Below are 23,664 nucleotides of genomic sequence, written 5' to 3' on the forward strand. Positions count from 1 at the left end.
AAACCAACAGGATCTAACCTTACTTGGTTGATCACATCAAACCTACCTTGGGGTACCAATAATTTTGTGTCATTTTCATATTACACATCCATATTTGATTTATATTGTTAATGAAATTAGTACTATTATTACTATTAGATTTTGTTACAATTATAGTAATTATAACTTATTTAGTTATTGTGTTACAATTATAGATTGTTTAAGGGGTATTTAGTCCATAAATTTTTAATATGTTAAGTTTAACTAAGGTGCTGTGTGGTGTATATGATGTTAAATATAACTCAAGTAAGAAATTGAACGATTAAGTCTTCATTTGGTGGGCTAATACTTGAATTAATAATACATAACATTTGCCATTAGGATTAAGCCCCAATTAAATATCTAATGTATGGTGCATGAAAGAGTTTAGATTCGGGGTGCTAGGCGAGCGTATTCATCTTTTTGTCACAATGAAAGGGTTTAGATTATTTACCTTCTCTATGTTGGTCCTGGGACGGGTTGGCGGGGGGTGCTGAGGGTGAGCGTATTCATTTTTTACCATCATGAAAGAGTTTAGATTATTAAATGTAGATTGGATGGGTAGATTTAATTATCTGATTTATTAATATTAATAAATTATTAATGAATCATAAACTTTATGTGGATGATCGTCATATGATTAGCTGAATATAAAAAGAAGGAAGTCAAAATCAATTGAACATCTTTAATCGACTCTCTCCTGTCTTCTCCATTGAGAGAACTCTTTGGTTGTTGCCATCCCTATAGAAGACCCTTTTGCTAGGATCACATGTTCGTTCAGCAACAATTCAGGTTCAATGGCTTTGGCTCTTAATTCAGATCCGCCCTTCGATTTGCCATTATTTCATTTGGTTTTAATGTTCAGATGTAAAAATTGATGATAATTAGATCCGATTGATGCATCATTATATTTTCAATGTATCGTATTCTTTTCTTTCATCAATCACAAATAACAATCTACATATGTTTCCATGAATTTATATTGTACTTGGACTGTCAATAATAATACAATTAGTTTTTAACAAAGACATATTATAAACATTATATATATACATATCAACATGACACAAATTTTAAATCATATACAATATTAATGGAATTCTAACAAGTGAATGAGTTTATCTTCAATGCGGTGTAATATCTTAGATGCAAAATTTATTTAGAGGTTGTGCATTAGATTTCTTACGGGGGATTCTTTTCCGATCGGGATTTAATCATAGTTAAGCATCAACGACCAAGATTTATTATAAATGCTAAGGTAGTTTTTTTATTCTTTAAAAAAAAATGTTAAATTTTAGAAATTATATAGTCGCTAATGGGCTTGACTTGATCGCTTACATCTCGTTATCCATTTTGTTTTGTTTTTTTTTTCTGCTTTGAGGCCATTTGGATTTCGATGAAGCCTTCGATCCTGGTTGGAACTCCTTGTCGGCTCCCCCTTCTCCCGAGCCGTCGGAGATTCTTGGCCAACCCCGAAATTGTGGACAGACTCCCGTTTACCTCCATTGTTTCCGCCTCTCGTTGCATCGTCCCTGTCTTGCTTGCCGGCCTCAGTACGAAGAAGTTTCTTCCTTTGTTGTAGCTTGGGTCAAGTTCTTTGCTGAACTTGTCTTTTGACTTTATTTACTAGGAGCGGTAGCCGTCTCTGCTGAAGATGCTGTTGGCTTAGGAGGAGGAGGGGAAGGAGGACGAGGAGAAGGAGGTGGTGGAGATTTCCAAGAGTGCGAATTTGTTAAAGTCGGGTACATAAGTAGCATACATGGGATCAAAGGCGAGGTGCGAGTGACGCCGTTGACGGACTTCCCGGAAATTAGGTTTTGCACGGTATAAGATCCGAGCTTTGGCAAAGCTTTGCAGAAAAGATTGGATTTTGGTGCTTTATTGGATTGTGGTTTGATATAACCTTTGAGTTTGTTTACTGTTTTATATTTTTTACTATAGCCTGGAATACGATGGTTAAAGACCCGCGTCTCAGGGAAGGAGTTAATATCGCAAGTGCAACTTACTGGTGGGAGAGGTCATTCTGGTCAGAAGAGCTGGATTGTTAGTTTTAGTGGGATTGACACAATGGACAAAGTAAGGATTTCTTTCTGAATTTTTTGTATAGGTGTTGTCTTGAAGAAATTAAATACGTTTAATCCTAAAAAACCTCTGCTACAAGATCCAAGTAGTTAGTTACGTGGACTTAATACCTGGGAATGCAAATAATTGCAGAATGATTAGAATATGGAAGTTGTCTATCTAGGTTGGAGGAATAAAATACAATCCAGATTAATATTGTAGCGTTATACACAACAATCTCACATTCTCATAAACCAAGTGGACAGTGCGAACTACTAGGTTGGAAGTTAAACACAAAGCATTGTTTTGTATGATAATTACATTATCATTACTATTTGACTCTACTTCATTATTAAATTTTACAGGATGTGTACATTAACTTCTTTGATGTGAAACATGAATCATTTGGGAAGAACTTTCTTTTGTGAAACAAAGACCCATCAATTATATTAACTAGTCGATAAAGTTCTTAGATATGAACTGATATTCAGGTAGTTTGGAAATACTTCTTCAAAGGCCATAATATTCTTACAATTCTTTATTCTTTCCCAGAGCAGAGTATTTTCTGCTTAGTTAATATATTTAGTGAAATTCATTCTATAACATACTAAGATAAACTCAAAACCATTATTTATTATTTCTTTCTCTTTGTTGATAAAATATGCTATGGTTCATTGTTATGTAGTACCATACTGATTCTTGATAAGTATCTGTTGTTGTATTACCAATGTGAGATTATAAACCTTTGGTTTTCATTATTTTTTCTTCATACTAGTTCTTATTATTTGATATAGGCTAAACAAATTGTTGGCTCAACTTTGCTTGTAAGAGAATCAGACAGACCGGACCTGGAAGAAGGCGAGTTTTATACTCGTGATCTTGTTGGGATGCGAGTTGCTCTTAAGGTTGAGTTCTGAATTGTCTTATTAATTTAGCAATATGATTTTATATTTACTTGTTAGAAGTATAAAACAGAACAAATAGATGCTAGACTAAGCAACTATTCAACGTGGATATTAGTTCAAAGGATTTTTTCTTTCTTCAAATTCTACTATTTTTTAGGAAATCTGCGAGGTCTTGATTTGATTTTTTTTTTTTTTTTTGAAACTTTTCATCTTTGGATGTGTTTCCAATGACCATCTTGAGTGAGTCTCATCTATTTTCTTTGGTATATGGTGTACTATACCTTTCCCCTTATTTAATCTTTATGTGAAATTCACTTTTATGCTTGTTTTTTTGGCTATAATTTGAGGACATCTTCATTCCTAGCCAACTAAAACTTTTCCCTATTTTCTTTCAGGAATCAAGAACTCTTGTGGGTATGGTGACTAAGGTTGTCAATTATGGTGCTAGTGATCTTCTTCATGTCATGCTTGCAACTGAAGATAGCCAAGATTGGGGTAATTTATCTGAAGAACCAGATTTGAATTCCCATGTTCAACATGTATGGGTTCCATTTGTGGAAGCAATAGTTCCTGATGTTGACATGGATAAGAGAGAAATGCTGATAACTCCACCAAAAGGTCTTTTGGAGCTGAATTTGCGTCCAGATACAAGACCAAAAAAAGAAAGACGACAGCTGGTTAGGTCTGCTCTTTTTTATTATCCCAGTAGCATTTGATTATGATTTATTGTATTTGTTGTTTAAAAACTTTCTGACATTTGTTACCCTAGAAACATTGTCCTAAAATGTGGTTCATTCGGGCACGTATTTACCTGCCTATACCCGCCTGTATGCTGTGTATGCATATGTGGTAGTTACATATTACTTAATCATCAATGGATTCACAAGACCTGATATCTTTGGATATATATATATATATATATATATATTGTCAAGCAGTCCACTTAGTAAAATGCAACACAGAATCAATAAACGGGAAAAGGAAAGGGATCCCTTACTGAGACAAATGACTGAAGACTTTTGTATGTTTGAAACAAAAAAAAGTTCACACTTGGATCATACTATGTTGGAAAATTTATTAAAGTTTTATTTGAGAGCTAACAAGCAGTTCCAACTAAGTCGCATGGCCATCCATGTCGGAAAATTTTGGCAGTCCATAAAGCAGGATATCTTAGAAACCAATTGCTTCCTTGGTATCTCGGAATAGGAATATTTTCCTTCCACTAGGTTCAGAGTAATTACATCAGCATTAAATCTATGCTATTTGGAGGTCAAATACACAAAATTTCAAATTGGTCCCATTGGAATTATTTTCTTTTTGTGCAGTGTGTTCGGGGTTGCCTCTTCTTTTTTTTTTTTACCTTGGTGCGCCAATTATTTATATTTTCTGCCTTAGAGTCAAAACTCAAAAACATGAGTCTTTGCACCTTGTTATTTTAAATTTGTATTCTTGAAGTGAATTGCCCCTTATTTTTCTGGGTTCAGATCGTTTTATTTATTTACATCTTAGTCTCTATTTCGCTTCGTCTGTGTCTCCTCTCAATATTGCTATCAATGTGCTATTACAATGTTTCTACATGTGCTCTGATCAGGTCAGATGCAAAGTTTAATTAAACATTTACTGAAATAACTTGTGTGAACATAAGTGCATAGCATAGAAAGTGTAAAGACTGTTCTGGAGTTTCGTAGAGTTTGTTTTATGGTTGGCTACCCATTGGTTATTTTTTTGGCAATTCATTTTTTTATATAATTACAGGAATGGAAAGAAAGAAAGAAGTTAGAGCGACATCTTGCTGTAGCTAAAAGAAAGCTAGCTGAAATAGGTCAGACGCATGTACTAGAAGGACTGAGAATTGGAGAGAAGGCTCAAAAGAATTTGCTTGCTAGACAGATTATAAACATTGACTTTAAAATGCTCCAGCATGCTATTCAAAGTATCAACAATCCATCTAAGAGGTTGAGTATCTTATTCCCCATCCCTAGCCATAATTTTGTGGTTTATTTTTGTAATTGGAAACAAGAACTTTTGTCATTTTACTCTCTTGATTGATCCAACAATTTGTCGACTCCACCTAGTGGGATAAGGCTTGATTGTTATTATTATTGTTGATTGATCCAACAATTTAAAGGAGTAAAATAGGAGTGCCACTATCATTCATTTGATCATCGGTTATCATCAATTGTTATTGCAATTCAAGCACTTTTTCTAAACCTTATTGGGGCAGTGCTAAATGAATTCACTCTTTATTAAGAAATCCTTACTCTATCTTCTAGATTGGCATTATCCATGCCCCCATGGGTAGTTGGTACCTATGATGCGGCGGTTCAAAAAAGGTGCCACGTGGGATCAAGAAGTCAACATAGATGATGTGGCAATCAACATAAGGAATGAAGTGATAGTCAGAATCACGACCGTGGTCAATGTAAACCTTGCTCACCTGCTATAGTGCCTCCTGATCGGGGCCGTCAAGGTCACGATTGATACAAGCCTTGGTTCTAGCCGATCGGTAGTTGTATTGTTCGATCGGGCGTTCCTCAAGTCGATTGGGCATACGAGCCCTGTTCTAGCCGATCGGTAGTTACACCTCTCGATCGGGCGTTTATCAAGTCGATCGGTTCGCTCATGCATGAATGAGATGCTCGCATGCACCCAAAGGATATTCTTGAGGCACCGGTATGACCAATCTCTTGTAGCTAAGTCACCAATCAGGAAACCTATACCATCTTTAACCAGGGGAAATGTTGTTTTGACACTATTTCTGTGAGTTAATGCCACCTACATTAAATACCTATTATTAATCGTTTAGTGCATGAGGAAAGGGAACAATTAGACAAAGTAAAACAATAGTCTCCCTCATTAATTATCCATGTATTATGACTTCATTAAATACATAGAAGAAGAAGAAACAAAGATCCTTTGTAGTTAATGCAACATCATTAATCAGAGGAAGAAGAAGAGTCCACCAGAAAGGTATAAGAGGATAACCTCTCTTCTAATGAGGGGATCGATCTTTGGCAGTGCCCCTAACAACAATCTCTTCAAGAACGGCCAAATTTCTTACGAGTAAGCCGGCGAGTCAACTTTGAGGATCTTGGAGCATGATCAAATTGGCGTCACCTGTCGGAATCTACCCCTGAACTATGTACTCATGGAAGACATCAGGCGTATTACTCTAATTCAAGTAGAGTTTACCCAAATCGTAGCGGACGCTGTGAGAGATGCACTGTTGCAGCTTTAAGTGAACTAAGTACAATATCAACAGGGGACAAGGCTTCAAGAGCAAGAAAACCTTCCTCCACCCAGAATGGGGTCTCCCGTGCAAACAGAACAACCCTACTTATCTCGATCGACTTCGAGGCAAATTAGCGGCGTGAGATTGAACTCGATCGAGAACCCTGGGGTGCTCGATCAATCGAATCATCCGCTAGGAATACTCCCCCATGCGATTCCACTCGAGCACAGGCATCTATGAAATATCGATCAGGGAATCTAGCCATCTATGCTTTCGGCCCTGACATTCTAGAAGATCCATTGCCCCATCATTTTTAACCACCAACTGCAGGAGACTATAGTGGTTCTATGGATCCCAAAGATCATTTCTACAAGTTTGAGAATATGTCATTGCTGCATCAATATTCAGATGGGGTGAAATGTGGGTATTTCTTACTATGCTTTCAGGACCAGCACAAAGATGATTTTCCCGACTCCCAGTAAACTCCATTCACTCGTTTAAAGAATTTCGGACTCTTTCTACATCACTTTGTCAGCAGTAGGAGGTATCACAAAACCTCCATGAATTTATTTGCCTTGAAACATAAGCCAAAAGAGACATTGAAGGTTTACATTCAAAGGTTTAACAGGATGACCCAAGATGTTCTTTCAGCCACTTCAAAGATACTCATGAGCGCCTTTTCACAAGGCCTCCTTGAGGGGAATTTTTTCAAATCTTTAGTAAGAAAACCACCTACTAGTTTTGATGATTTACTTGGTGGGTCAGTCAAATATGTTAACGTCGAGGAAGTTCAATTTGCTTGAAGAAAAGACCTTGGAGTCAACCTGAGCGAAGGGCACCTCTTCCTTTGAAAGTGGTAGATCCTTAATCATACAAACATAAGGATTGCCGAGCGAAGGGAGCCGTCGATAACATAGAAGCCACCCCTTCAGCTCAACATTTGGGGCCCAGACTCACAAAGAAGGAGAGATTTTCCATTTACCATCAGTCCCGTGGGCATGCCACTGAAGACTGCTACAACTATAACAATCACTCGCAAAGAGCTACCTCTCGGACGTGGTACAAGAAGCCAAGATATGTTTCTTCTTGGTCAACTCAACCGACCCAAGAAAATGGTCGATCAACACAGTAAGAACAACAAGGACAAGAACCCCTCAAACGCCAAAGAGAAGCTTCACAGTTGTCTGACAAAGATCAGAGGAAACAAGAAAAGGGAAAAGCTATCGCTCGGGGCCTGTAAAAGGCTTAATTGGGATGATTTCGGGAGGGCCGACTAATGGTGACTCCAACCAATCCAAAATAACTCATTTTCGCCGATTAGAAGTCCATGTGGTGGGAACTAGCCGGGATAAAAGAGTCGGTCCTTCCATCTTCTTTGGGCCAGACGACCTTGAAGGCATTGAAGCACCACATGAGGATGTCTTGGTAATTGAAGCTTTAATTGCAAATTATATTGTAAAAGGATTTTTGTGGATATAGGGAGTTTCATAAACATTATCTTCAAGAAGGCGATAGATCAAATGCAAATTGATAATGAATAATTGCAACCCTTAGCTACTCCATGATCGGGTTTACCGGACATCAAGTACAGCCGCTCGGGATGATCTCCCTTTCGGTATCACTTGGAGATGCTGCTTTGGAGAGGACCAAGAGAACACCTTTTATGGTGGTCGACATCGCTTCCTCCTACAATGTAATTTTGGGGAGACTTGCACTAAACGCTTTCTAAGCAGTCGTTTCCACTTATCACAAGAAGATCAAGTTTCTAATGAGAGACCAAGTGGTGGAAGTGAGGGGTGACCAACTAGCATCCCGAAAATGTTACATGGATATTATGCGGTTGGAATCCGAAAATCTCGTAGAACTCTAGAAACTTTGCAAATTGCCCAAGACCTTGACCGACTGAAGAGGAGAAACCTCACCGACTGAAGGAAGATGAACAAGAGGAGATTTGCATCCACCTAAGTGGGAAGATGGTGTCACCCAAATCTCTGTCGATCTAGAACCAAGCTTAAAGCAAAAGCTAGAAGATTGCCTAAGGAAAAACTATGATGTCTTTGCCTGGTCAGCAAATGAAATCAAGGGTATTTTTGCTGAGTTGATGGAGCATAAATTAAATATATTTCCGATTCCCGACCGGTCAAATAAAGGAGGCATTTTAGTGCTTAGTAAAACAAGATTATGCGGGCAGAGGTAAACAAACCCTTAGGCAGGACATATGAGAGGTGCAATTTCCAACCTGATTGGCAAACATCGTGTTGGTACCAAAACCAAGTGACAAGTGGCGTGTCTATATTGACTTTCGGGACCTCAATTGAGTGTGCCCGAAAGATTGTTATTCCCTCCCTTGCATAGACCAGATGGTAGATTCAACCTTTGGATGTGAGTATATCTGTATGTTGGATGCGTATCAGGACTATCATCATGCCCCGTTAGCCCCTAGTGATTAAGAAAAAGTAAGTTTCGTCACTGTAGACGGAACATTTTGCTACACTATTATGTCGTTCAGTCTTAAAAACACAGGAGTCACTTATCAAAGAATGATAGACTGGGTGTTTAAAAACCAGATCGACCGGAACTGGAAGTCTATGTGGATGTCATACTCATAAAACAATCTAGGGCGAAGATTTAATTGCAGACATTCAAGAAATTTGTAATACTCTGAGGAGACACATGGTCAAATTGAATCCAAAGAAGTGTCTTTGGAGTAAAGAGCAGACAATTTTTTTTGGAGTATATGGTGATCGAACAGGGCATTGAGGCTAACCCAAAAAAGGTAGAAGCTTTGCAACGTATGACTCCTCCACAGAATCTTCAAGAAACTCAGATTAGTGGACCAAATAATAGCTCTGTCTAGATTTATCTCCTGAATGGCCGATCGGAGTCTACTATTTTTCAAAGTCCTCTATAGAGCATCTAAGTTTGAGTGGGACGCCAGAGGTGATCAAGCCTTCAATGAGCTCAAGGAATATTTAACTGGTCTATCCGTACTATCCAAGCCTATAGTGGGAGAACATTATTCTCATATTTATCATCAACGGAGCAAGCCGTTGGATCAGCTTTATTATGGGAAGAAGGTATGATTCAATACCCTATTTATTTTTATAGTCATTTATTAATCATTTATTAAAAAATGCAGAGAGTAGATATCCTGTGTTAGAGAAGTTAGTGTTAGGATTGGTCTTAACCACTTGGCGGCTGAAGCCATATTTTCTTTTTCATCCCATAATTGTCCTTATAAATAGTCAGCTTGGTCGAATCTTGGTAAACCCTGAAGTCTTGGGACAGCTGGTTAAATGGACAACGGAGCTCGAGGAATATGATATTCAATATCAACTCCGTATGACAAGCAAAGCACAAGCTCTAGCCAATTTTATGGTAGAAATTCCAATACCAACTCAAACAAAACTTGAAAAGTATATGTGGATGATTCTTCCAATCGGCTGGCTTGTGGTGTGGGAGTATTGCTGATTTCTCCTCGACAGGACATTCTGTAATTAGCCGTTTGGTTTGCCTTTCGAGCATCCAACAATGAAGCAGAATATGAAGCCCTATTGGTCGGTCTTCAAGCAACAAAAAGAGTGGGAGCCACTTGGGTAATTATACACTCTGATTCATAACTGGTAGCTCAACAATTGGAGGGTACGTTCGAAATATGAAACGAGTGACTGAAACGGTATGTGGAAGTTTATGAACTGTTAAAGACTGGTTTTCAAGGAGTAATCCTTAAGAAAATACTCCCGTCGAACAACCTCAAGGAAGATGAGTGGCAAAGATGGCAAGTGCCTTGGCCACTTGGACTTTAGAGGATACAATCGCTCACACCTTATATGTCGCGCACATAGACCAAACTGACAGGAAGAAGACCAGAGGACATCTATAATTTTATTCCTCCAACATGGAGCATTACTAGCTGATTCGTTTGAAGCTCGTTTATTAAGAAGAAGAGCCCCTTGATACACAATGATAGGGGAGCATTTATACCGCCGAGCTTTTGCTCGCCCTTTTCTCAAATGTCTCGGGCCCAATGACATTGATTATGTCATGCGGGAGATTCATGCAAGCATCTGTGGCAATCATCTAGGCAGAAGAGCTATGGCTCGGAAAGTTCTATTAGCCGGGTATTTTTGGCCAACGTTGTAGGCAGATATAGCTAAATTTGTTGCTACTTGTGAACATTGTCAAAGGCATCAACCATTATCCCTTTGCCCTACTGAACTGTTAAAAACCTCCACTTTCTCTTGTCCCTTTAATCAGTGAGGAATGGATATAGTGGGACAATTCCTGATCGGCCCCTAGCAGAAAAGGTTTCTATTGATCATAGTGGATTATTTTTCAACGTGGGTAGAAGCGGAAGCTCTAGCGTGAATTGCAGAGGAAGCAGTTTTGCCAATACGGAATTCCTCACAAACTTGTATTAGATAATGGAAGACAATTCTAGGGACTTAAGCTCCGAGAATAGTGTGAGGGATTGGCTATTCAATAAGCTTTCACATCTGTAGCTTACTAGCAATGGGTAGGCTGAAGTGATAAATCAGAAAATCATTAGAGGTCTCAGGATCAAGCTGGATCAGGTTAAAAGCAGCTGGGTTGAGGAGCTCCCAAGCATCGTTTGGGCATATTGTATGACTCCACGAGAAGGTACTGATGAAACGCCTTTTCACTTAGTATATGGAGGAGAAACTGTTGTACTAGTAGAAGTTGGAGAAGAGTCTGTTCGGCGACGAAATTTTGAGGAAGCAAATAATACCGAATAGTGCCTCATCGACCTTGACTTAGTAACTGAAGTCAGAAATAAAGCTGTCACTCGGCTTACAACCTATAGACAGAGGATGATGCAAACATATAATAAAAGAGTGATTCCTCGATTATTCCAAGTCAGGGATTTGGTGTGGCAAAGGGTTAAGCTAGTTGGCAATGTCAATAAGCTAGAGTCACAATGGGGAGGCCCTTACCGAATTACCAAGAAGTTGAGCACGGGGAGTTATTATCTGGAAGAGCTTAATCGAGCAAGATACCTCGACCCTAGTGTTAATCATTTGCTGCCTTACAGAGGTTCATAAGAGTTAATATCCTATTTTTATTGTCTACTTTTGTAAGAATGTTTGATCATATGAAAATAAAAGCTTCTATTGGGTTAATCAACATATAGATTAGCGGAAGCTAATAAAGTTATCCTCCTACGTGAGGGTTCAACCTTCCCGAGTGGAAGATAATAAAGTTATCTTCCTAAGCAAGAGTTTAACCTTCCCGAGTAGAAGCTAATAAGATATCCTTCTACACGAGGGTTTAACCTTCATGAGCGGAAGCTAATAAAGTTATCCTCTTACGCGAGGATTCAACCTTCTCGAGCGGAAGCTAATAAAGTTATCCTTCTACGCAAGGGTTCAACCTCCCGAGCAGAAACTAATAGAGATATCCTCCTACGCGAGGGTTCAACTTCCCGAGCGGAAGCTAATAAAGTTATCCTCCTACGGGAGAGTTTAACCTTCCCGAGCGGAAGCTAATAAAGTTATCCTCCTACGCGAGGGTTCAACCTCTTGAGCGGAAGCTAATAGAGATATCCTCCTACGCGAGGGTTCAACCTTTCCGAGTGGAAGCTAACAAAGTTATCCGCCTACGCGAGGGTTCAACCCTCCCAGGATTCTCCTATAAGGCCCAAATGTGGCTAAGTGTTCTGCCCTCAGGATGGTGGCTGTGATATTGATCAAGAATATTGTACTATTCCCAATCAGACATTAAGATGCATGAAACAACAATTTATCGACATATTTGAATGAAAAATCCCAATAAATAGATCAGTAGATAAACAACAATTGATCTACCAAAAAAATCAAAAAGCCTTATGGCTTATCAAGTTCGAGAGAGTTATCAAGCATTTACAAAGTCTTCTCTGACTCGGGCAATTCTTCCCATACTTTGCCTAAGTCCAAGAACTCTAGTTCATTACCTTGGGGTACTAGTCCGACTTGGATAAACTGACGAGTAGCTCCTTCAAAGCCCTGTTTCATTCTTTTCAAAATTTGAGCAACTAACAACTCATAACACTCCTCTAATTTTAGGAACTTTGCTGTGAAGCTCGCTCGACGTTCTTCCTCTTAATCCTTGTAGGAGGACAGTTCAAGTTGCTCTTCTGTGCTATTACTTAACTTTGGATGGCTACCGCTGCTTGTTGTTGAGAAGAGGTAGCCTCTTCTTTCGCTTGGTTTAGTTGGCCGTGCAGGTTGGAAATTTCTCTGCCCAGGTTAGCAAGTCGAGCCTCCTGAGCAGTAGCTCTTGTAGAAAGTTCATCCCGTACAGTTGTCAACGAATTTATTTGTAAGTTAGAGGCTTTTCCTCTCTGCGTAGCTTCGTCTAGCTCAGCTTGTATGGAGAATACTTGTGCTCTGGATAGTTCTAGTTTTTCATGGAGACTGGCGGCTAAGGTTGCTTGTAAACGACTTTCCTTATCTCGAGTGGCCTCCACCAATGAACGGGATGATTCTGATAATCGTTCCTCCAGATTGGCAACTCGTTTCAGCAATTGCTCGATCTGTTTCACTAGGTTTGGGATGCAGCTATGGACGTGTAGCTACTTTGTCCATAGCTACAAAGGATACGTTAGTTAAATTGACGCATAACGAAATTAGTGGCGCTAAATTCACATGTGTAGCTTAAGCATGGATGCATTAGAGTCGCGGCTGACCTTGATTACATCTAAATTCTACAGAGACTTAGCATAATCACCAGTCTTAAAAAGCTTTAGCACCGGCTTGGCGTGACAACTCTTTAGATCGACTTAGACTCGGGGGAATGCAGGGAAAGGCTGATCAGGCGGATACCTCTAGTTTAGGAATAGACTCGCCTCCTGTGGAGTTCGATGGTACGTCGGTTGGTATCTCAGAAGTTGATTGTATAGGACTTGTAAGTGGAGAGCTTGCCGAAGGTTCTCTGATTATAATGCCTACGCCTGGTTGGTAAGATGGTTCTTCGGGGGAGACCACTGCTCGATCGGACAATGTGAGACATTATGTTTTCTTATTAGTGGAAGAGGAGGTGGCGGTTCGGTGTCCCCTTCGATTGGCTCTTTTGTCACCTCTTCGATCAGAGGAGCACTTTCAGCTGAAGGAGACACCACTGAAGAGCCTCCCTCAATTGCTCTCGCTCGGCTAGAGGATCCCACCTCCACGCCCACACTCATGGGCCCTCGAGGAGGGGGTAGATCGATTTAAGTGGATGCCCCATCAGCGACATCTAAGGAAACTTCAGTTGTCGCTAACGCCCGAAACGGTGCTCGCTCCACCTTCGACAGTTTACTCATTGAGGCACCCAATATGTTCTTCTCTGCAAGCAAACAAGAAACTTGAGTTAGTTCTCACAAAAAATGAGTAAAAAGGAAGACTTACTGAGCGATTTCTCTAGGTCGGCCGTGTTGTGCCCAAAGGATGTCCACATATCAACACAATGACATAATATTGTCCACTTTGGGCCTATGCCCTCATGGCTTTGCTATTGGGCTCTCCCCAAAAGACCTCATGCCAATGGAGATATCCTACATCCTTTTTAAATTTATGATCTTTTCTAAATCTTTTCAATGTGAGACTTTGATTGAACCCCAACAATCCTCCCCTCAAACGAAGGACCACCATTACTCTCATGATCTGCCCCCCGTGAGCATTCAGTCACCCTGACTTGCTCCGATCCTCCCCGTAAGCAGCTGGATCCGGTCAATCTTTACCTGCTTCGGACCTATCCGTGAGCATCCGGTCACCTTGACCTGCTTCGGGCTTCCCTGCGAGCATCCGGTCACCCTGACCTACTTGCCTCCCCGCAAGTATCCGATCACCTTGACCTGCTCTAGGCCTTCTGTAAGCATCTAGTCACCTTGACCTACTCCGGGTTCTCCGCGAACATCCGGTCACCCTGACCTACTTTGAGCCTCCCCGCGAGTATTCAGTCACCCTGACTTACTCTGGGTCTCTTTGTAAGCATCCGGTCACCCTGACCTACTCCGGGCCCACTCTCAACTTCGTTCAAGGCCACCCCACATTGCATCGAGTCTGGATCATGACTCTGATATCATTTGTTGTGCCCAAAGGATGTCCACATATCTCCATAATGACATGATATTGTCCATTTTGGGCCTAGACCCTTATGCCTTTGCTCTTGGGCTCTCTCCAAAAGGCCTTATGTCAATGGAGATATCCTACATCCTTTTTAAACCCATGATCTTTTCTAAATCTTTTCAATGTGGGACTTTGATTGAACCCCAACAGGTCGCAGTAGGGCTTAAATGAGCTTGGTAGAGCAAACCTTCATTCTAGACGATGGTAGTGCAATTGAAGCACAAGCCAATCAATGTCTCCATAACATGTAAATATCCTGGGTCTTTTTTATTCTTCTCGAGTGGTGATTGATCAGGGAGCTCTCCTCTCCAGCCGATTGGGAAAGTGAAGGGGGTTGAAGGTTTCAGATAAAAGAATATATTTTTCCAGCCTTTGTGTGAGGATGAGTTTCTGTCTAAAAACTTGCATCCTGCTCAAGAATACCGTTAATTTTACCCTTTTTGGGTGGAAAAAGTAATGGAAAAAGGTAGGAGTCAAAGGGATGTTATACAATCGGAAAACTACAGCGGCACCGTACAATATCCTATTGACATTGGGAGCTAACTGGTGCAAGGAGATGCCAAAATATACAGAAATATCATGGAAAAATTCAAGAACGGAGAATCGAAGTCCACTGTCAATTTGCTTGTGGAAAAGGGTGGTAAATCCCGACAAAGGCATAGAGGGTGTTGCATCCCTAGGTAGTTTTGATGTGATCAAATAAATTAAGTTAGGTCGTGTTGTGTTTAACCCTGTGTCTAAGTGTGTAGGAACTTAGAAGCACAGGACGTCGAGCAAAAGACGCAGCTAGCGAGAAGGGCGGCATGGGAGAGAGCCGACGGGTTCGGTGCATCTAAGGGACGAGATGCTGCGGAAGAGTATGCGACGGATGAGAAGGAGGCATGCGGCGTTTCCAAGGGACGAGAAGCCGGAGCGGAAGCTTGCTCGAGAAGGCCGGAAGTTGGGTTCGGGTGAGCCCTATTCCGGATGGTCGAAATCACCTAAACGAGTAGAGCCGGAGCGGAAGACTCGGATTGTTGAGAGTGGAACCAAAGCATGAGGTCGGTACCAAAAGTCAGCAAAGGTTGACTTCTGGGGCTTGGGGCGCCTGGACCCGTCCGGGGGTGCTCGGAATCCGAAACTTAGCCACATTCGACGTGACACGTATCGTTGCGTTGGGGATAAAATATTATCCTATTCCAGGCGCCTGGAACCCTTCCAGGCGCCTGGAACCTTCCAGGTGCCTTAAGCAGGGCCAACCCTGCTCCTAGAAGCTAAAAACAACAAGAAAAAGAGAAACAACACTTGTACTCGTTCAGTTTTCTGTTTAGCTTCTGTTTCTGTGCGTTCATTGCTGTAAAGAGACTTATCCGCCTGAATGAGAAATTAGTGCGACTTCATCTGCCTTGGATTAACAACCTCCCTGGTTGTAACCAGGTAAACCTGCTGTGCCTCTTTCCTTTTAGTCTCTTTTATTATTCTTATGCAAGTGTTATTTTAATTAAGTTATAAGTCGAGAAAGGTTCGTTTGGTTAATTTGTGCAGGGGATATTCACCCCTCCCCCTTAACCGGTCGCCAAGGGTCCTAACAAGTAGTATCAGAGGCAGGACGCTTCAGGAGGACTAACCGCTAAACGAAGTACATGAGATGGCCGGACCAAGCATCTACCCATCAAAGTTCGAGAGGGAGTTCACGAGCTGAAAAAAGCGAATGGAGGTATTTTTTAAAATCGATTTTGAATTATTTTTAATAATGAAGTTCGGTTTTGTAGCACCCGAAGGTAAGGAAGAATACCAGTGGACGAAGAAGGAGCGTCCTACCGCTACAAGAAGTCAACCAGATTGGCGCCTGTAACTCAACAAAGGAGCTTTGGGAGAAGTTCCTTGAGCTACACGAAGGGACGTCCGAAGCCAAGCTCGCGAGATGGGATTTGCTAAGGAACCAACTGAGTAACATAAAATTGGAAGCAGAAGAAACCGTTGCACATCTTCACTCGAGAATGAAGGAACTAATCAATGGGCTCACAAATCTCGAAGAAAAGGTAAGCAATCGAGATTCGCTAAGGTACGCGCTTAATACGCTTCCTAAAACTACCGAGTGGGCATCATTAGTAGATGCTTACTATATATCTAAAGATTTAGAATTTGTCATCTTAGAAGAAATATTTCCAACATTTGAAGTCCATGAAACGAGATGTGCAGATTCGAAGGAGCCGAAGGACAATATTGCTCTTAAGGCGAAGATGGATGAACTAGATTCAGAATCCTCTCTCGACGACGATGACGAAACAACAATGATGGTAAGGCGATTTAAAAAATTATTTAAATTTAGAAAAATTAACCATCTGCAGAGTAGAAAGAAAAGAAAAATCAAATGCTACTACTGCAATGAAGAAGAGCACGTTAAAGATAATTGTCCTAAGTTGAAGAACAAGGACAAGGGCAAGGATAAGAAATCTGTCCAATCTAACAAGTACAAAACGCTAAAGGCAACATGGGACGAAACGTCGTCCGAATCGGAAATTAAAGCCATCGTCGGACTTGTGTTAGTGGCAAGTCATCAAGAAGACGAAAACGAAGCAAGCTCGTCCGAAATGAGCATCGAGAGCATCGATAACGGTGGAGCGACATTGAAAGAAAGCAGCAGTTCAGGGGGAGCTACGAATAACGGGATTGACAAGGTAAGTCAGGTACGATTTCTGCGTCCCGATAAATTATTCAAGTTTGTTAAATTATTGTCAAAGGATTGCTGTAAGCTAGAAAAATAAAACTAAGACTTAAAATTAATTCTAATTAAATCTTGTCCATTAGAAGAATTTGACAAAATAAAATTGGAAAATAATAATTTGCAAAATGAAATAAAGAACTTGAAAAATCATACGTGCTCATATAATACAAGTATTAGAAAATTTAATGGTCTAAATTGCTACCTTAATTACCACAAGGGACAAGTTAGAAAAATTTCTTAAGAATATATTCCTAAAAGATTTTTAATCAACCCAGTTGGAAGGAATTTATATTGGGTTCCAAAATTATTCCTGGATTAAAACTTTAAAGTTAGGGCTTTCTGAGAGTAGATTAAATGTTTGTTTCCTTAAGCAACTTTGTCTAGAAAGTGGGTGTTGCTCCAATAACCAAGAAGACCTAATTCCTCGCCACAGCCTGAAAGTTAATTAATGAAATAAAATGTTTAATTGACTAACTGTTAAAGTATTTAATTGTAATTAATGTTTTAAATAGTTACTCAAACATTTTTTTTTACTTAGAATTTTTTTTTCAAAACTTAAAGTTTCTAAACTTATTTACGTTGCAAATTTTTTAAGTGATATTAAAATTATTTTCAAATTTTTTCAAAGTTTCAAAAACTTGATAAGTTTTTCAAAATTATCAGAAAATCAGAGTTTTTTTTAAAACTAAAACCTTTCTTAAAGTTACCCTTAGATTTTTTAGGTGCCCCATTTTTTATTTGATCAAAGGGGGAGAAGAGAAGATTAAGTCTAGGGGGAGGTAGTTTAAACTTTTTTAATTTTTGCATTTTATTGCAAAATTTATTGCTTTTACTTTATGTTGGTTTACTCTAACTTAATTTGGGTTGCTCACATCAAAAAGGGGGAGATCAACGTAGTTTTGATGTGATCAAACAAATTAAGTTAGGTCATGTTGTATTTAACACAGTATCTAAGTGTGCAGGAACTTAGGAGCACAGGACGTTGAGCAAAAGACGCAGCTAGCGAGAAGGACGACACGAGAGAGAGTCGACGGGCTCGGTGCGCCTGAAGGACAGGTGCTGCGGAAGAGTATGCGAGCAGACGAGAAGGAGGCGCGCTGCGTTTTCGAGGGACGAGAAGCCGGAGCGGAAGGTTGCTCGAGAAAGTCGGAAGTTGGGTTCGGGTGAGTCCTATTCCCGATGGCCGAAGTCACCCAAGCGAGTGGAGCCGGAGCGGAAGGTCCGGACCGTTGCGAGTGGAACTAAAGTAGGAGGTCGGAACCAAAAGTCATCAAAGGCTGACTTTTGGGGCTCGGGGCGCCTGGACCAGTCTGGGGTGCTCGGAGTCGGGCGCCTGAAACTCGAAACTTAGCCACATTCGACGTGGCACGTATCGTTGCGTTGGGGATAAAATATTATCCCATTTCAGACGCTTGGAACCCTTCCAGGCGCCCTGAGCAGGGCTATATAAGCAACCCTGCTCCCAGAAGCTAAAAACAATAAGAAAAAGAGAAACAACACTTGTACTCGTTCAGTTTTCTGTTTAGCTTTTGTTTCTATGCATTCATTGCTGTAAAGAGACTTTTCTGCCTAAAGGAGAAATTAGTGCGACTTCATTTGCCTTGGATTAACAACTTCCCTTGTTGTAACTAATTAAACTTGCCGTGTCTCTTTCCTTTTAGTCTCCTTTATTATTCTTATGCCAGTGTTATTTTAATTAAGTTATAAGTCGAGAAAGGTTTGTTTGGTTAATTTGTGCAGGGGCTATTCAACCCTCCCCCCTCTTAGCCGACCGTCAAGCGTCCTAACAGAGGGTACTTAGTCCCCTCAAGGTATTCGGATTACATATTCAGGGGGATGCCGTAATCTAGCCTAAGCCCCTCTCGAAGCTCCCTAGTCATGGGTGAATGGGTGGATTTGTACCACAGAATGAAGGACATTAGAGAATACGGAAGGGTGCGAGTGCTAAATGTAGTCTAAGCGATGAAAGCTATAGAAATAAGAAGAGTAAACAGGAGACTTACGCGAGGATTAAAGACAGGGGTAAGGAAGATGGAGAGGAAAGGATTGCTGAAGTTGTAGCCGAAGATTGACATTGGGAGAAGGGGAGAAGAGAATGCCCTAAAAAACTAATATACCTTTGGTTCTTCGATGGTAACTGTAGGATTAGGGGTCAATGGTGTGCGGGATTAATTTGGGTCTGTTGGATTTGGCGTGGCTATCGAGGAACCTTCCCTTAAACATTATTCTTATCTGTAAATCAAACCTCCATTTGTCATATCACTTGATGTTGTTAGGACCCTTGGCGGTCGGTTAGAGGGGGAGGGGGGTGAATAGCCCCTGCACAAATTAAACAAAAATACCTTCTTCAACTTATAACTTAAACAAACACTTGCATAAAAAAGAATAAGGAAATAAAAAAGACAGAGGCACATAAGTTTTTACATGGTTACAACCGGGGAGGTTGTTTATCCAAGGAAGTAGAGCGCAATAATATCTTCTTCAGGCGGAGAAGCCTCTTTACAGCAATGATCGCACAAAAAGATAAAGCTAAACGAAATTAGAAGCGTACAAGTGTTGTTTCTCAAGATGCTTGTTGTTTTTAGCTTCTGGGACGAAGGCTGTATTTATAGCCTTGGTCGGGGCGCCTGGAAGGGTTCCAGGCGCTTGGAGTGGGATAAAAACTTATCCCCGACGCAGCGGTCAAAGACCACGTCGACATGGCTAAAACTTGGGTTCCGGGCGCCCGGATTGTTCAGGGCGCCCAAAATTGTTCCGGACGCCCGAAATTGTTCTAGACGCCCCAAAGGGGTTCGAGCCTCCAGCTTCGGCTCCGCTTGCTTCGGTCCCAGTTTTTCCGCTCGCTTGGATGATTTCGGCCATCTAGAATAGGGCTTACCCGAACCCAACTTCCGACCTTCTCGAGCAATCTTCCGCTCTGGCTTCTCGTCCCTTGGAAACGTCGCGCGCCTCCTTCTCTTCCGTCTGCGTACTCTTCCACAGCACCTCGTCCCTCAGACGTACCGAGCCCGTCGACTCTCTTCCGTGTCGTCCTTCTCGCTAGCTGCATCTTTTACTCAACTCTCTATGCTCCTAAGTTTCTACATACTTAGATACAAGGTTAAACACAACAAAACTTAATTTAACTTGTTTGATCACATCAAAACTAGCTTGGGGTACCAACAATCTCCCGTTTTTTGATGTGAGCAGCCCAAGTTAAGTTAGGGTAAACCAACATAAAGTTAAAGTAATAAATTTGCAATTAAAGTGCAAAAAATTAAAAAGGTTAAACTACCTCTCCTTAGACTTAATCTTCCCTTCTCCCCCTTTGATCACATAAAAAATAGGGTACCAAAGAAAATCTAAGGGTAACTTTTTCAAAAAATAGTAAATTTTTTTTAAAAAAATATTTTTGAAAAAACTTATCAAGTTTTTGAAACTTTTAAAAAATAATTTTGATAGCACTAAAAAAATTGCAATAATTTTTAGAAAAACTTTTCTAAGTAAAAAATTTTTTGATATCACCAAAAAAAAAATATCAATAATTTTCTAAGTTTGCAAAAACTAATTTTGTAGAAATAATTTTGGTAAAGTAAAAAAACTTTAAGTTTTTTTTTTTAAAAAAATTTGATTAATTATTTTAAGCATTAATTACAATTAAATGCTTTATCAGTTAGTCAATTAAATATTTTATTTCATTAATTGACTTCCAGGTTATGGCGATGCACTAGACCTTCTTGGTTATTGGAGCAACAACCACTTTCTAGACAAAGTCTTTTAAAGAAATTCAAACGCTTAATTTTCTCGCCGAAAGCGCTAAGTCTAATTAAAGTTCAAGTTAGACAAGACTTCGGAACCTAATATAGGTTCCAGCCAACTGGATTAATTAAGAATTTTTTAGGAACATATTTCTGAAAATTTTCTAATTTGCCCCTTATGAAATCTAGGATGCCAGCTTAGTTTATTATAATTTTGAGTTCTAACATTCAAGCATGAATGATTTTTCTAGTTCTTTATTTCATTTTGTAAATTATCATTTTCCAATTTTATTTTATGAAATTGTTCTAATGGACAAGATTTTGCCAGAATTAATTTTAATTCTTTAATTTCTTTTTCTAGCTTGCAACAATTCTTTGATAAATATTTTATAAACTTAAATGACTTATCAGGAGGAAGAGATCGTACCTGATTTACCTTGTCGATCCCGTTATCCGTAACTCCCCCTGAAGTGCTGCTTTCTTCCGATGTCGTTCTCCCTTCATCAATGCTCTCGATGCTCATTTCAGACGAGTTTGCTTCATTTTCATCGTCTTGATAGCTTGCCATTAACGCGAGTCAGAGAAAACCTCAATCTCTGATTCAGACGACGTTTTGTCCCACGTCGTCTTCAGGTTTTTGTGTTTGTTCATTTGGACGGGCTTTTTGTTCTTGCCTTTGTCTTGTTCTTCAATTTAGGGCAGTTGTCTTTAACGTGCCATTCTTCATTGCAGTGGTAGCATCTGATTTTTCTTCTCTTTCTACCCTACAGATGGTTAGTTTTTATAAATTTAAATAACTTTTTAAATTGATTTACCATCATCGTCGTTTCCTCGTCGTCAAAAGAAGATTCTGACTCTTGTTCATCCATCTTCGCCTTGAGGGCAATATTGTGCTTTGGCTCTTTTTTTAAATCTGCACATCTCGATTTATGGACTTCAAACGTTGAAAATAACTCTTCTAAGATAATAGATTCTAAGTCCTTAGAGATATAGTAGGCATCTACTAATGATGCCCATTTCGTATTTTTAGGGAAAGCATTTAGAGCGTACCTTAGCGAATCTCGGTTGCTTACCTTTTCTCCGAGATTTATGAGCCCGGTGATTAGTTCCTTCATTCTCGAGTGAAGATGTGCAACGGTTTCTTCTGTTTCCAATTTTATGTTACTCAGTTGGTTCCTTAGCAGATCTCGTCTCGCGAGCTTGGCTTTGGACGTCCCTTCGTGTAGCTCAAGAACTTCTCTTAAAGTTCTTTTGCTGAGTTGTAGGCGTCGATCCGGTTGACTTCTTGTGGTGGTAGGACGCTCAGCAGATGGAACTCTGCTTTGCCGTTTGCCACAAAGTCGACCTGCTCCTTTGTCCACTGGTATTCTTCCTTACCTTCGGGTGTTACAAAACCGAACTTTATTATTAAAAGCAATTCAAAATCGATTTGAAAGAATACCTGCATTCTCTTTTTCTAATTCGCTAACTCCCCTTCGAAGTTCGGTGGGTAAATACTTGGTCCAGCCATCGATTCAGTGCTTCGATCGACGGTCAATCCTCCTGAAGCATCCTTGCTCTGATACCACTTGTTAGGACTCTTGGCGGTCGACTAGAGGGGGGTGAATAGCCCCTGCACAAATTAAATAAAAATACTTTCCTTAACTTATAACTTAAACAAACACTTGCATAAAAAAGAATAAGGAAACCAAAAAGACAGAGGCACAGAAGTTTTTACTTGGTTACAACCGGGGAGGTTGTTAATCCAAGGAAGTGGAGCGTACTAATATCTCCTTCAGACAGAGAAACCTCTTTACAGCAATGATCGTACAAAAAGACGAAGCTAAACGAAATTAGAAGCGTACAAGTATTGTTTCTCAAGATGCTTGTTTTTAGCTTCTGGGACCAAGGCTGTATTTATAGCCTTGGTCGGGGCGCCTGGAAGGTTCCAGGCGCCTGGAGTGGGATAAAAACTTATCCCCGACGCAACGGTCAAAAACTACATCGAAATGGTTAAAACTTGGGTTTCGGGTGCCCGGACTGCTCCGGAGCCCCGAAGGGGTTTTGTTGACTTTCTCTAGGCCTCCAGCTTCAGCTCCGCTTGCTTCGGTCCGGGTTTTTCCGCTCGCTTGGGTGATTTCGGCCATCGAGAATAGGGTTCACCCGAACCCAACTTCCAGCTTTCTCGAGCAACCTTTCGTTCCGGCTTCTCGTCCCTCGGAAATGTCGCGCGCCTCCTTCTTGTCCGCCCGCGTACTCTTCCGCAGCACCTCGTCTCTCAGACTCATCGAGCCCGTCGGCTCTCTCCCGTACCGTCCTTCTCGCTAGCTGCGCATTTTGCTCGACTCCCTGTGCTCCTAAGTTCCTGCACACTTAGACACAAGGTTAAACACAATAGGACCTAACTTAACTTGTTTGATCACATCAAAACTATCTTGGGATACCAACAGATGTGACCTCAATCAAGTACACAATCCTAGTAAGGCTATTGGCCCAACTAGGATTTGACGTCACAAATCACTTACGAAGCGTGGCACGCTTCATTAATAAGTGCCACACCTCATAAATGTACAATCCTTCGGTATGTGCTTCAATAAATACAGAAGGTTTCCGCGCGCTCTCTCTCTCCACATGGTAAGTGTACTTAGGTTTTAGACCAAGTCAATATCTCAAGTAGATTCACACCTCCTTCGACTGGACTAGAGGGAGAGGCTTGTGACGTCAGATGACGTGGCAATCAACATAAGGAATGACTTGACAGTGAGAATCACGACCGCGGTCAATGTAAACCTTGCTCAGCCGACTAGCTATAGTGCCTCCTGATTAAGGCCATCAAGGTCACGATTAATACAAGCCCTGGTTCTAGCCGATCGGTAGTTGTACTGTTCGATCAGGTGTTCCTCAAGTAGATCGGGATTCT

General features: G+C 40.5%; 1 protein-coding gene across 2 annotated transcripts in view; it reads left to right on the top strand.

Annotated features, from left to right (window-relative positions):
• The first annotated feature begins 1,363 nt into the window (after window positions 1-1,363).
• The window catches only part of LOC122009831, a 37,557-nt gene continuing 15,256 nt past the window's right edge, over window positions 1,364-23,664 (top strand). For both annotated transcript variants that reach the window (XM_042566138.1, XM_042566139.1), the window contains exons 1-6: window positions 1,364-1,571; window positions 1,649-1,842; window positions 1,960-2,094; window positions 2,874-2,984; window positions 3,380-3,661; window positions 4,740-4,939. In XM_042566138.1, the coding sequence (XP_042422072.1) occupies window positions 1,415-1,571; window positions 1,649-1,842; window positions 1,960-2,094; window positions 2,874-2,984; window positions 3,380-3,661; window positions 4,740-4,939 (1,079 nt within the window). In that variant the 5' untranslated portion in view covers window positions 1,364-1,414. The remainder of the gene's footprint in view (window positions 1,572-1,648; window positions 1,843-1,959; window positions 2,095-2,873; window positions 2,985-3,379; window positions 3,662-4,739; window positions 4,940-23,664) is intronic.

The sequence above is a fragment of the Zingiber officinale genome, chromosome 8A (assembly GCF_018446385.1).
Source record: "Zingiber officinale cultivar Zhangliang chromosome 8A, Zo_v1.1, whole genome shotgun sequence".
Lineage (NCBI taxonomy): Eukaryota > Viridiplantae > Streptophyta > Magnoliopsida > Zingiberales > Zingiberaceae > Zingiber > Zingiber officinale.